The sequence below is a fragment of the Cyrtonyx montezumae genome, unplaced genomic scaffold, assembly GCF_038088225.1.
Source record: "Cyrtonyx montezumae isolate F1298 unplaced genomic scaffold, pur_monq_1.0 scaffold_25, whole genome shotgun sequence".
Classification (NCBI taxonomy): domain Eukaryota; kingdom Metazoa; phylum Chordata; class Aves; order Galliformes; family Odontophoridae; genus Cyrtonyx; species Cyrtonyx montezumae.
Window position 1 is genome coordinate 2,134,888 of NW_027071992.1, and position 12,791 is coordinate 2,147,678.

Genomic DNA, 12,791 nt, shown 5'->3' on the forward strand with positions numbered 1-12,791 from the left:
TCAGTTCCTTGTCGTCAGTAATTCTTCAAATCCTTCTCTGAATTTAAATATTGCTGAGGGGTCTGGAGCACAAGTACTATGGGGAACGACTGAGGGAACTGGGATTGTTTCTTCTGGAGGAGGCTCAAAGGGGGGACATGGATGCTTTCTACAGTGACTTGAAAGGAGGTTGTGGTGAGGTGAGGCTTAGCCCCTTCTCTCATTTAATGGCGATAGAACAAGAGAGAACAGCCTCAGGTTGCATCAGGGAAGTTCAGATTGGACATTAGGAAAAATATCTCCTCCAAAACGGTGTTCAGGTGTTGGAACAAGCTGCCCAGGGGTGTGATTGAGTGAATCACCATAAATAGAGGTGTTCAAGAAATATTTAGGTCTGTCGTGGCTAACCTGTGTGCTGCATGTGGCCAGTGCAGCTTGCACTGTGACCTGTTCCACCTGCTGCTGTGTCATCGTGGTGGTGGCTCAGCCCAGGTGCTTGGGGAGGGTGCAGTGCTGGTGTAATATGACACTGTGCTTAATTAGCAAGGAAACTCTTGTCAGTTTTCAAAGATTACAATTTTAAAAGACGTTATATGCAGAAACATGCTGCAAAATGTTTCTGCAAAATGCATATCAAGGAATGCTTCACGAAGACAAAATAGAGGAACTGAAAAAAGTCTGTCAGCTTAGCAAAAAACTTTAAAAAAAAGTTTAATGGACTCTGTTATAGCTACCTGTGATAGCAAGTCGGACTGCAAAAAAATTCAAAACTATTTCCTGATGGTGAGTTTGTTAAGCAGTGTAGGGAAAGCACTATGGATATAATGTGTCCATTTATCATGTATAATATAATAATAATAATATATAAAAAAAGTAAAAGAGATTTATCTAAAATATTGTTGGTCTCACCAGTCTATAGTGAGGTAAAGTGAAGAAATAGAAATCAGTTGAAAAAGGTTTGGAGACTAAAGCTGCTAATTTCAAGTTTTACACTTTGGCAATAAATCAAAGTACTGATGCTACAGATGCAGCTTGAACCACTGTTTTCACTAGAAGTATTGATAACAAATATAAAGTCACTGAAGAATGGCTTCTTGGGTGACATTGAAAGATGCAACTAAATCTCTTGATTTATATGAAATAGTAGAAAACAAACAGAAAAACACATTTAAATGATTTTCTTTAACCTTTGTCAGTATGCCTGATATAGCTACTGGATGGAGCCCTGGTGATGACTGGTGAGAAAGACGGACATGAGCAGGCATTCTGCTTCTGGTAGGGCTTACTGTAGGACTTAGCTTTAAATGTAGGATAAAAAAATTCTACTGTTAGTCACCTGCTTATGTTTTGCCAACAGGATGCATAGTTCATGGCAGTGTAACAGGTTTAGTCCACTTTAATTGTGAACAGTCCACAAAATTTAAGCGTGCAAAATGGACCTGCTTTTTCATTCAAATGCTGGACAACAAAGAAATGTCTGAAATCTTGAGATTTCTTGTGTATTTCAGTCACTAATGCCAAGAATATTCTATGCTTAAGAACAGTGTAAACAAAATAAGAACAAACTCCAGTATCTGGTCTGACAGCTTGCATGCCAAGTTCTGCTTTGGGATTCTGAAATACTCATCATAGTAATTTCTGCCACCTGCATCGCAAATAAAAATAAGAAAATAATGGAACTACAACAGAGGTAGGATCTTGAATAGGTTATTCCTGGGTCTTTGAACTTGCTTAGAGAGAAAATCTGAAAAGAAAAAGCATACATGGAATTGTACAATTTGCAGTAGAATGTTTGGAAACGTTTAGAAATGCTCTGAAGTAACCAACAGTGAGGTAAACATTAAGAAAATTTTTTTTCATGCAAGCTCTCAATGCTCTCAAAGTAACACATGAATAAACCTCCCTGAAGCGTTTGGGCATAGTATCAAAATATCCAGCCTGCTTAGAGTGCAAATCAGCATGTATTTGTTGCATTTGTTTTGGCATATGGACTTAGAGAAGCAAGTAATAGGAAGTAAAGAAATAGCTGCTTGAGAAAGCTGCAAGCTCCTAAATGAGCTGCAAATTGGAACTAGTGTGGTAAACATACTGTATTGTTCTTCCCCGGTATTGGGTCAAAACTAATGTTTTGTTTAACAAATATGAATCTTGTGTCAAAATTATAAGCCAATTCTGCTCCTTTCCTATACATGTATCACTACAGATACAACTTTTTTGGTCTTTTCTCAGAGTTGTTTAATTATTTAGTTGGTATTGAGAACTGCCTGTTGAGTAGATGTTTTCTGCTCTGCCCTAGAAGGAAATGCAGCTGTGGAGCTAGTGCACAAAGCATTGTGTTTTCTTTCAGAAGAACAACCAAATGACTGCACAGGTACTAAAAGGCTGTTTTGGTCAAGGTGATCGCTTCTTGTACAAAGAGCTGCTTGATGATCTGCCTCTGAAAGTTGGATGCCTCTACCCTGGAAAGTGTTCAGGAATTGGTTGTGGTGACATGGACTTAGACAGTGTGTCTCCCCATCAGGTGTAGAGATGCTTCATGTTCCTTCATCACCTTCCTGTCCTAAATGAGTTACTGCAAATATTCTCCTTCTGTTATGAAGTCGTGGTTTCACTTAGGGTTACTGGTCTCAGGCTAGTGGAATTAATTGCTGGTATTTTTATATCTTAGCATCAATCTTGATGCTAATAAAAGGGTAGAAAAATCAGACTGGTTTTCTGTTGTGTGAGAGAGAAGTTTGTGCTTTCTCTAGCTCTTTCTCTGGCATGCTGTTGAGTTCAGTCCAGCAGAATCCTGTTCATGCAAATCCCTCTCTAACAATTAGAAATAGATAATGTGTTTGCACTAAGCATAGCTACAGGACTTAAGCAGCAGCAGTGTCTGGCCTTCTTGACTGTTCAAGATGTTTCTACCTTGTATTTCAGAAACAATGAACTAGTTGTGTGTTGTTCTGTTTCCCTACAGGTGATTTTAATAGGCAGCTGATGAGTCAGATGGTGCAGATGAACCAGATACTGGGAGAGGTGAAAGACCTTCTCAAACAACAGGTACTGTATAAGGACTTCAGTGTGAAATATATCTCAAACTTATGACTTCAGTGGGGTCAGTAGAGGATCTGTGTAAGCAGTAAGCTTCTGCGTAGAGTTCATTGCTTAAGATGCATGACACAGTGGGGAAGAAACAACCTGGTGGATCCTGATACACGTATATCTGAATTGAACATGAATTTGTTCCAGTTGCTGCTTGGTCTCAGTACTGGATTTGCAAGTGCATGGCTGTTGTTAAGCATGTCATTTTTAAAGAACCTACCAAACTGAAGTATTACCACTACCACTGTTCTTAACCTTTATAGAGTACAAAGAACAACTGATTCCAAAATAATATGTATTTTGTGTTGTCTGAGCAGCATATTGGGAAAACTTGTATTGGTTCTTCTGGCAGCTAGGTACAAACTACCTGTATCCAAACAGTGCTTATTTTTTATATTCTTAAGGTCAAGGAAACAACTTTTTTGAGAAATACCATAGCTGAGTGCCAAGCATGTGGTGAGTATTCCTGCATTGCTTGTAAAAGGCAACTACGTGAGATGTACATTTGTTTAAAAACCAACATCAGTTTTACTTGGCGTCTAAGAAGTACATTGCAAAAATCCTGTGTCTAAAATTCTAAGATGTATTGATCACTAATTTAAAATAGATTATCTTTAGAGAAAAAGCTTCACCTAATAATCTGATTATCAGATTTAAAAAAAAAAAGTTTTTATACCTCAATAGGGTTATAAAAACCATGTAAACAAGCAGTACTGCCTCACACTGTGCTGTCAGTTCTTGCTTTGCTATGGTGACGTGCTACATGTTCCTGGGGAAGGAGACATTGTCAAATGTCTCATGATCAGTCTTACTGGGAAGACAGGTGAGGAACCATATTCTGCACTAGCTGGTGCATGTTAGCCTGAGGAAAATCCCGTATAGTCTGTCTCAAAATAGTGTGATTCTTCGTAGGTTGTCATTGGTTAACAGCAGTAAGATCCAAAAGGAAGTGTCCATCTTTTCACTGAATGAAAGCAATATATTCCCAAATGCTACAGCATGGCTGTTTTACCCGATTGCAGGATTCACATAATTTCGGTATAAAAATGACTCTCCAAAACTATCGACCTTAACAAGATTGAGTTGAGTTCCAGCCAGGCTAAGTTATGCTAGTGCTGAGGAAAAAGTCTTCAATCTTGCACAAATATGAAGATGTAGTTCACGCATCAATACCACATGTGAACACCAGCCAGAGCCTTGGAAAATCTTTTTTGTCCTGTGCTGGTCTCTGTCTCTGACCCAGTGTGCTTACAGGTCCAGCTGTGCATTCATGGGGTGCCAGCTGTTGCTTCATTATTTCCAAAATTTGTCAGATATGTTTTTACAAAATCAAAGCATTGCTTTTCTTAGAAAGTGATGTTGCTAAATAGATCCTTGAGCATTTTTTGGTCATCTGAAGACCCTGACCTTCACAGTTTTCTACTCTGACCACCAGCTGACCTGTGCTGGGACTGATCTAGCAGTGGGCTAGATCTAGCAGGAGGGCTCCCACATGTAGCCAGGAGCAGCATGGGAACCTAACAGACAGGCTTAATTTCCCACGTCTAGGGATCCAACAACTGACTGGACCGTTGCCAGCATGAACTCTCTTCTGCCATAGCACAGCTGGTAGCAGGTGCAGAAACACGAAGTCCCTACTTAGCAGCATCCTGGGGATCTTTTCAAAACATTTGCCCGCCAAAAGCCATGATTGAAGTTTCTCTCAATTGCTAAAACTTCTCTTCTCTCTGCATTAAAGGTTTGGGAACTGTGAATTTTCCAACTCCACTTCCTAGGCAGAGCAGACCCAAATGTGAAACAAGTTCCTGCTTCAGGGGAGTCAGGTGCATGGAGACAGCTGAAGGAATTCAGTGTGGCCCCTGCCCTGAGGGACTCACAGGGAATGGAGTGACATGTTCTGATATTGATGAGGTAAAATAATAACTTTCACTGAATTAAAAAAAAATTAAAAAAAGCACCAGTTTCATGTATAGCAGTGGATTGCTGGTGCTTACTATTTGGCGTTTGCTGACTGCTTGCATAGTGCATATTAATTCATTGTGATTTGATTCTACATCCCTGTTTTTGCTGTTGCTGCATCATTATGGAGGTATATGTGTGAGAGCCTGAAATACTCTTGTGGGTTGGGAACTTAAAGAAGTTAAATGTTTCAAGAAAAAGAAAAGCTTTTGACGTTGTTATTTCTATTCCACAGAAGATTCAGTATATTCTTATGTGTGCAAAGCTGCATGAATACTTCTTGTTGATGTGGGCTTTGTATCTTTGAAGAGTAGTGATCCTGAGCTGGCCTTGCAGACCAAAGTCCTCTGTTTATCCCTAATTGTAGTAGTGTTTCCAGCCTAACATTTAAGTTCCATGGCAGAAAATAGCCAATTATTCTTTCTTTTGTTTATTTATGGTTATAATGAAAGCTGTTTTTTTTTCTTGTGCTGAATGTTAGCAATTCAGCACTTATATTGAAGTAGTAGATTTACCATATATTAAATGATTAAACAAATCCTTTATTAAGTGAAATGTGTCACTTACTCAGAACACTTAACGCAAACAATTGGAACACCTACAGCTTCATGCTGCTTTATCATTTTTCTGTGTGATTATTTTTGCCATTGACCTTTAGAGGTTGTTGTTATCTTTTCCCTCTGTAGAAATGCTTGGATGTATTAGACCAGGGAATCAGGAAAATTAGGTCATTAATTGTGCCTGTGGATATCACAGTACTATCAGTGTACTTGCTTAATGATGTCAGATAGCAAGAAGAATTCAATTTTTTCACTTTCCTAGCCAACAGAAGACGTGCTTTGGCTGCTTGTTTGGTCTTCAGAAGAGACTGAACCATCAGCGGAAAGGCTGCTTTGTGTCTAACTTTTCTTTGTGAGAAAAGCATAGGAGAGATAATATGGTTTGAGTGTGGCAGATTCTGGAGCTGTAGGTGACATCTTTATTTTGCCTCACATGTATTTGCTGCAACAGAAGGTTGCAAAAAATGGAGGTAAAGCTCAGAAACATGAATGCAAGAGGTAGAGTGGAGATACCTGTGGTATGAGTTCCATGCTGGGCGGCCATCGGAGGGACTCGGGCCAGCTGAGATGGAGCCTTTCAGTATGGAAAGGGTCGATTTCTTGAGCTGTACCCAAACAGACACAGAACTCCTCCCTGCTCCCTTTTCAATCTTCAATCTGGGACAATTCTATACTCATGATAGCAGTGTTGGGAAAACAAGCCAAGACTGACGTACAATGTCTCAGTGATTGCGTTTCTCTGAGCAATTGTGTTCTACCACAGTTCTAAATGGCAAAACTGAATATTAGAAATAGTGAGGAATTCTGCTTGGATGATGTCATACCAATAATGCTGTGCATGTATGGAGTCTGTATGTGGGCACTGCTACTGAAATGACAGCTTGTTTGGTGCATTTTGTTCACCAAAAAATAGCTCCTCTAGCAGCTAGGTTTTCACTTATGTAAGCAGAGTGAGAAAAGAGATAATAGGTGGCAGTAGCCTTTTGTTGCCTAATAAATGGGTCAGTATTTGTGTTACTTGTTTTCCTCTGTTAGCTGAGGCTGTAAGTAAAGTAATCTATTTTTTAAGGTTCTCTAGGAAACTTTTCTAGTGTAACACCTTTCTACTGGATGAACTGTTTCTGTACTTCATAAAAATTGACATTTAAAAAGGTGCTCTTAAAGAAATCTATGAAAGTGACGAAGTTTCTAGATCTCTTTAAGAGCTACTGTTGTTCTTCCAGAGGCTGAAGATATCTGCAGCCTTATCATATCTGATTTATCATATCTGCAATAAGCTCCCTTCTTTACCATCTTGAAGAGATGATGGGGAAGATTTAGATTAGACCTGAGGAAACATTTGTTCTCTGAAAGAGTGGTCAGGCACTGGAATGGCCTGCCTAGGGAGGTGGTTGAGGCACCATCCCTAGCGCTGTTCAAGAAGCGTTTAGATGAGGTGCTAAGGGATTTGATTTAGTAGCTTAGTGGGTAGAGATGGTGATAGGAGGATGGTTGGACTAGATGATCTTGTAGGTCCTTTCCAACCTTATGAACCTATGAAGTCATTACTTTCATAGGCTGTATTCTGATCTGCAGCTCTTCTCTGTTCATGATGTAATTTGAGTGCCCTCTCCTGGATACAGTAAAAAATCCACATTAAATAATTCAGTAATGGATGCAGGTCTGTCTTACGTTTTTGATTTTCCCTGTGCTAATTGCAGACATACTTCCATTGAATGCATGTTCAGTTGCTAGTCAGGAACTGCACAAGTTGCATGCTTATATTTGTATGTTGGTGTGCTCTGGCTTGTCAGACAGACTATTCTTTTTCTCCATTAATTATGGAAGGAGAAAAGGTACATTCTTTTACATTTTTTTATTTTTAATTCTTCGTGGGTTTTTTTGTTTTATATTGTTGTCTCTGATCCATGAGCAGTGTGATTATGGTTTGACGTTTTCAGTACTCTACAAATACTGTTTAGTGGCCAGTGTTGATACTTGAGAGGCAGCAGTACGGGATGTAATTCCTCAACTGGCACCCACAAGGCCACTGAAATGGAATTAGAGCCATTCTGTAAGACCACACAAGGCAGTGAACTAAGTAATGTCTTTAGTCTAAGGGTCATGCTGTGAGTGTGTGGTATTCTGGGAGAAGTGATGAGAGTTGCCTGTGGGCTTCTGATCTAGAAATGCATGGGTGCCACTACCACGTGCCTGTTCATCTGGCTTGTACACTGTATTCAGTTTACTTCTATGAGATTTGCCCAAATACAAACAAAAGAAAACGCCACTGCAACTTGTGTGTATAAAACTCAATTGCTGGACCATTTGTGGCTTGCAGCATTGCTGCTTTCCTGATAGTGTCTGTGCCCTTCCAGTGGCATTCTTATCCTTCAAAGGAGATTAGCCTGCCCAGCAAAAGGAAGGATGAGAATCAGAGCTCAGGGTAACAACTACAGGCAAAAATGAAAGAATGAAAGATTGTGCCATTTAAATTGTAGAGTTAGCTGAAGACCAGCTGGAGTCAGACATACTCGAAATTTTTCTCTGCACGTCAGCTGTGAATAGAGCATAGAAGAACATCCAGGCATTTTCATGTAGCATTACTAGGCAGGTGGACTAAGAGTTTCATGCACTCATTCAGAGTCTGGATGTTACTGAAGTGCGAACAAGTGCTCATTTGATTTTTATTTTATTTTTTTCCTGGCAGTGTCGTTATAGCCCCTGCTTTCCTGGAGTGCGTTGTGTGAATACTGTTCCAGGTTTCCGTTGTGAGACCTGTCCCCCAGGATACACAGGACAAACTTTGCAAGGAGTAGGACTCAGCTATGCCAAGAACAATAAGCAAGTGAGTGACAGCATCCTTGCAGTAACTTCCATTGCTAGGTGACAGTTTGTTAACTATGTGTCAGTATTGCATTTTATTTACGTTTCTGTCATTCCACATTTACCTTAGAAGATCTTAAATCATGTTTTCCTGCCTTTGGTGGGAGCATTAAAAGTTTAATTATTAGGAATAATGTGGAAATTCTCTATACCACACAGTACCTTTTCTGAATTTATAAGCGTTTGGAGATTTGCCTAAAGAATTAAGGCAGTGGGTATGTCTCTGCCATTCCAAAAGTGGTTTCAGGAGAATCTGTGGCTAGACTTAAACTTTGGTGGCCTTTCTTCAGACTTAGATCTCAAGCTGACCTGTTTTTTATGTTGTTTTACTTTATTGCTAGGTCTGCTTGGACATTGACGAATGTCAGAATGGTGGGCATGGAGTCTGTGTTCCAAATTCCCATTGCATAAACACTTTGGTAAGCAATTTTTCATTTCTGACTTTTTTTAAAGTATGATTGTTTTAAAATTCCTAGAGGCTAGAATTGGGTTTGTGGAAGAGCTGGATAGTATATTCTGTTTGTTGACTTTGTCTAAACCAAAGAATCTCTACCCCTTTCTGTGAATAATAGCAAAATAATCAGTATTTGACTTGGCATTCATATGTCCACCTGAGCTGTGTACACATCCATTTCCATGAGGACTGGCAATAACTCTTCTTTCCACACCCTCTAGTTATATGTATTTATGAATGTGTTATGGCACAGAATCTTCTTTCAAAGATTCAGTCTTTCATTCTTTTCATCCCATAAGGAACTGCTGCAAATAAGTTGTTCCTTAACATACTTTCATATAAGAAGTCTCTGCTTTGTAAGGGTATTTATATGGTATTAGATTTTCCTCTATATAATGATGGAGAAGAGGAAAGCTGCAATTGGTAAAGCACATTTAATGTGTGCGGATATTAAATCCAACATGTATAGTTTGAGTACAAAGAGTTTGAAAGATGTTAGGATCAAATAGATCAAGTGCATAAACATTTCAATGCTATAAAGCAATTTGGATCTTTCACTTAGCTTATGCAGCTCTCAGATTTCTTTTTTCCTGCTGTAGCTGGCTGCATAGAGCAGACTTTTTCCATCCCAAACAGGAGAGGGGTTAAAAATAAACTGCAGGTTAAAATGTGGTCCTGTTTTGCAACAAAATATTGTTGAGGCTGCCAGCAGTGTTCCTTGTGGTGTGTTTTCCTTGCAAATAGCCTTGTCTTTCTAGGATTGCACTCACTGCTCTGTAAGTTAGTCTCTCTGCATATGTATTTTGGTGTCCAAATTGCATCTGCCACGTGCTACAACACGTATTGCATGACTAACATTTTTGTAGGTGCTGTCAGTCTTTGTTTGCACAGGTCGACAAGAGGCCCACCAACTGTCAAACAGCAGCATGTGGATTTTGACTCCTGTGTTTTTTCAGAAAGAATTTGGTCTAGAAAAGCTGCCTTAAAGGCAGCTTTAATGCATACCAGGGCTTGATATAGACAGAATACACTGAGAAAATTTAGCAGATTCCAAACCATGGTGTAATGCGTGTAGGCAATTACATTTTATAAAGGTTGTGCTGTTTGGACAGCCAGTGATCATGCAATCATTCATTCATCTATATTAATCTATGTATTCATTCATCTGTGTTTCAGACTAAAAGTATGCAGATGGTATAGAGTTTATATTTGGAATTAAGCTAGCTAGGAACACAAGATAAAAGTTGCCCAGTTGAGTAGTAAATACCTCTCTGTCATGCTGGACTGGAACATCCCAGACAGTCCATCCAGTAGACTTCTTGTGGGGAAAAAAATGAAGTTGTCTGAAACACCTTAATTTCACAAAGGCATAAGTTTATTAGAGATCTGTCTACTTCTTTTCTTTGACAGAAGTAATTATTCATTGGAATCACAAATATGTTGAGTTGGAAGAGACCAACAAGGGTTGAGTCAAACTCATGGATCCTCTGCTCTGGGCTGAACAAACCAGGGAGTCTCAGCCACTCCTCTAGAACTTTCACCGTCTTTTTAGCCCTTCTTTGAATGATCTATAATAGTTTCATGTCCTTCTTATATTGTGTCTGCAAGTTCTCTCTGAGAAATATTTATCTATTTAAATTTATGTGAAAGACAAAGTCATATTAGATACCTGAAGGAAACCTCTTCTCATCAGCTTTTATCTGTTTGTGACTTTTATAGTGATCTGAGCACAAACTGATATTCTTTGGCTTAGTGTCTGTGTTTTTTTCTAAGAGAGTAGTACAATCTCCTCAAGATGGAAATCTTAAAGGCACAGGAGCAGGCTGTCCTGGAGTCCTGTAAGTCGAGCCAGAGGGGAAAAAGACCAGTGTGGATGAACTGGGAACTTTTGTTGAGACTCTGAGAGAAAAAGAGAGTCTGTGTCCTCTGGAAGATGGGACAGGCTACTTGGAGAGACTACAGAGAACTGGCCAAGATCTGCAGGCAGAAAGTTAGAAATGCAAAAGCCCAGCTCGAACTTAGACTGGCTACTGCTGTAAAGGAGAACAGGAAACCCTTTTACAAATATATTAACAGCAAGAGAAGAACTAAGGAGAATTTCTCTCCTTTACTTGATGAGGCAGGGAATGTAACCACAGATGATAAGGAAAAGATGATAAGGCACTGAGGTTCTCAATGCCTTCTTCACATCTGTTTTTAATAGACAGAGCAGTTATCCACAGGGTACTTGCCCTGACCTGGAAGTCCGGGACAGAGCGCATAATACACCCCGTGATTCAAGCAGAGACGGTCAGAGATCTACTCCTCCATCTGAACTGCCACAAGTCCATGGGACCAGATGGGATCCACCCAATGGTACTGAGGGAGCTGGCAGAAGTGATTGCCAAGCCGCTTTCTGCCATCTATCAGCATTTCTGGTTATCTGGAGAGGTCCCACAAGATTGGAGGCTTGCCGATGTGACTCCCATCTACAAGAAAGGCCGTAAGGAAGACCCGGGGAACTACAGGCCTGTCAGCCTGACCTCGGTATCAGGGAAAGTTATGGAGCAGATGATCTTGAGGGAAGTCACACGACACGTCCATGGCAATAAAGGGATCAGACCCAGCCAGCACAGGTTCACCAAGGGCAGGTCGTGCTTGTCCAACCTCATCTCCTTCTATGACTGGGTGACCAGACAGGTAGATGAGGGAAAGGCTGTTGATGTAGTCTACCTGGACTTCAGCAAGGCCTTCGACACGGTCTCCCACAGTATTCTCCTGGGGAAACTGGCAGCCCGTGGTGTGGACAGGTTCACTCTTCTCTGGGTGGAGAACTGGCTAGAGGGCCGTGCCCAGAGGGTAGTAGTTAATGGAGTTAAGTCCAGCTGGCGTCCTGTTACGAGTGGTGTCCCCCAAGGGTCGGTATTGTATATATAAACAAGGGGCCCATCTTGTTTAATATATTTATTGATGACCTAGACAAGGGAATTGAGTGTACCCTCAGTAAGTTTGCAGATGACACCAAGTTGGGAGGATCTGTTGATCTGCCGGAGGGTATGGAGGCCCTTCAGAGGGATCTGGATAGGCTGAATAGCTGGGCTGAGGTGAATGGGATGAGGTTCAGTAAGGCCAAGTGCCGGGTCCTGCACTTTGGCCATAATAGCCCCATGCAATGCTATAGGCTTGGGGCAGAATGGCTTGAAGAATGTAGAGAGGAAAAGGACCTGGGGGTGTTGGTTGATGCTCAGCTCAACATGAGCCGGCAGTGTGCCCAGGTGGCCAAGAAGGCCAACAGCATCCTGGCCTGTATTAGAAATAGTGTAGCCAGCAGGAGCAGGGAGGTGATCATCCCCCTGTACTCAGCTCTGGTGCAGCCGCACCTCGAGTACTGTGTTCAGTTTTGGGCCCCTCACTACAAGAAGGACATTGAGGCCCTGGAGCGTGTTCAGAGAAGGGCAACAAAACTGGTGAGGGGTCTGGAGCACAAGTCTTAAGAGGAGCGGCTGAGGGAGCTGGGATTGTTTAGTCTGGAGAAGAGGAGGCTCAGAGGAGACCTTATTGCACTCTACCACTTCCTGAAGGGGGGTTGTGGTGAGGAGGGGGTGGGCCTCTTCTCCCTGATAAATAATGACAGGACGAGAGGGAATGGCCACAAGTTGCGCCGGGGAAGATTTAGATTAGACCTGAGGAAACATTTTTTCTCTGAAAGAGTGGTCAGGCACTGGAATGGCCTGCCTAGGGAGGTGGTTGAGGCACCATCCCTAGCGCTGTTCAAGAAGCGTTTAGATGAGGTGCTAAGGGATTTGATTTAGTAGTTCAGTGGGTAGGGATGGTGATAGGAGGATGGTTGGACTAGATGATTTTGTAGGTCCTTTCCAACCTAATGTACCTATGAACCTAAATATGAT

The 12,791-nt window shown here is 41.0% G+C and overlaps 2 protein-coding genes across 2 annotated transcripts in view; one reads left to right on the forward strand and one right to left on the reverse strand.

The window, feature by feature from the left end:
• SERINC5 (serine incorporator 5) overlaps positions 1 to 12,791 on the reverse strand; it is a 510,096-nt gene that overhangs the window by 437,944 nt on the left and 59,361 nt on the right. The window lies entirely within an intron of this gene.
• THBS4 (thrombospondin 4) overlaps positions 1 to 12,791 on the forward strand; it is a 34,725-nt gene that overhangs the window by 8,214 nt on the left and 13,720 nt on the right. Inside the window, exons 4-8 of the mRNA XM_065739790.1 lie at positions 2,942 to 3,024; positions 3,471 to 3,522; positions 4,805 to 4,977; positions 8,275 to 8,412; positions 8,792 to 8,869. Coding sequence (XP_065595862.1) covers positions 2,942 to 3,024; positions 3,471 to 3,522; positions 4,805 to 4,977; positions 8,275 to 8,412; positions 8,792 to 8,869 — 524 coding nt within the window. The remainder of the gene's footprint in view (positions 1 to 2,941; positions 3,025 to 3,470; positions 3,523 to 4,804; positions 4,978 to 8,274; positions 8,413 to 8,791; positions 8,870 to 12,791) is intronic.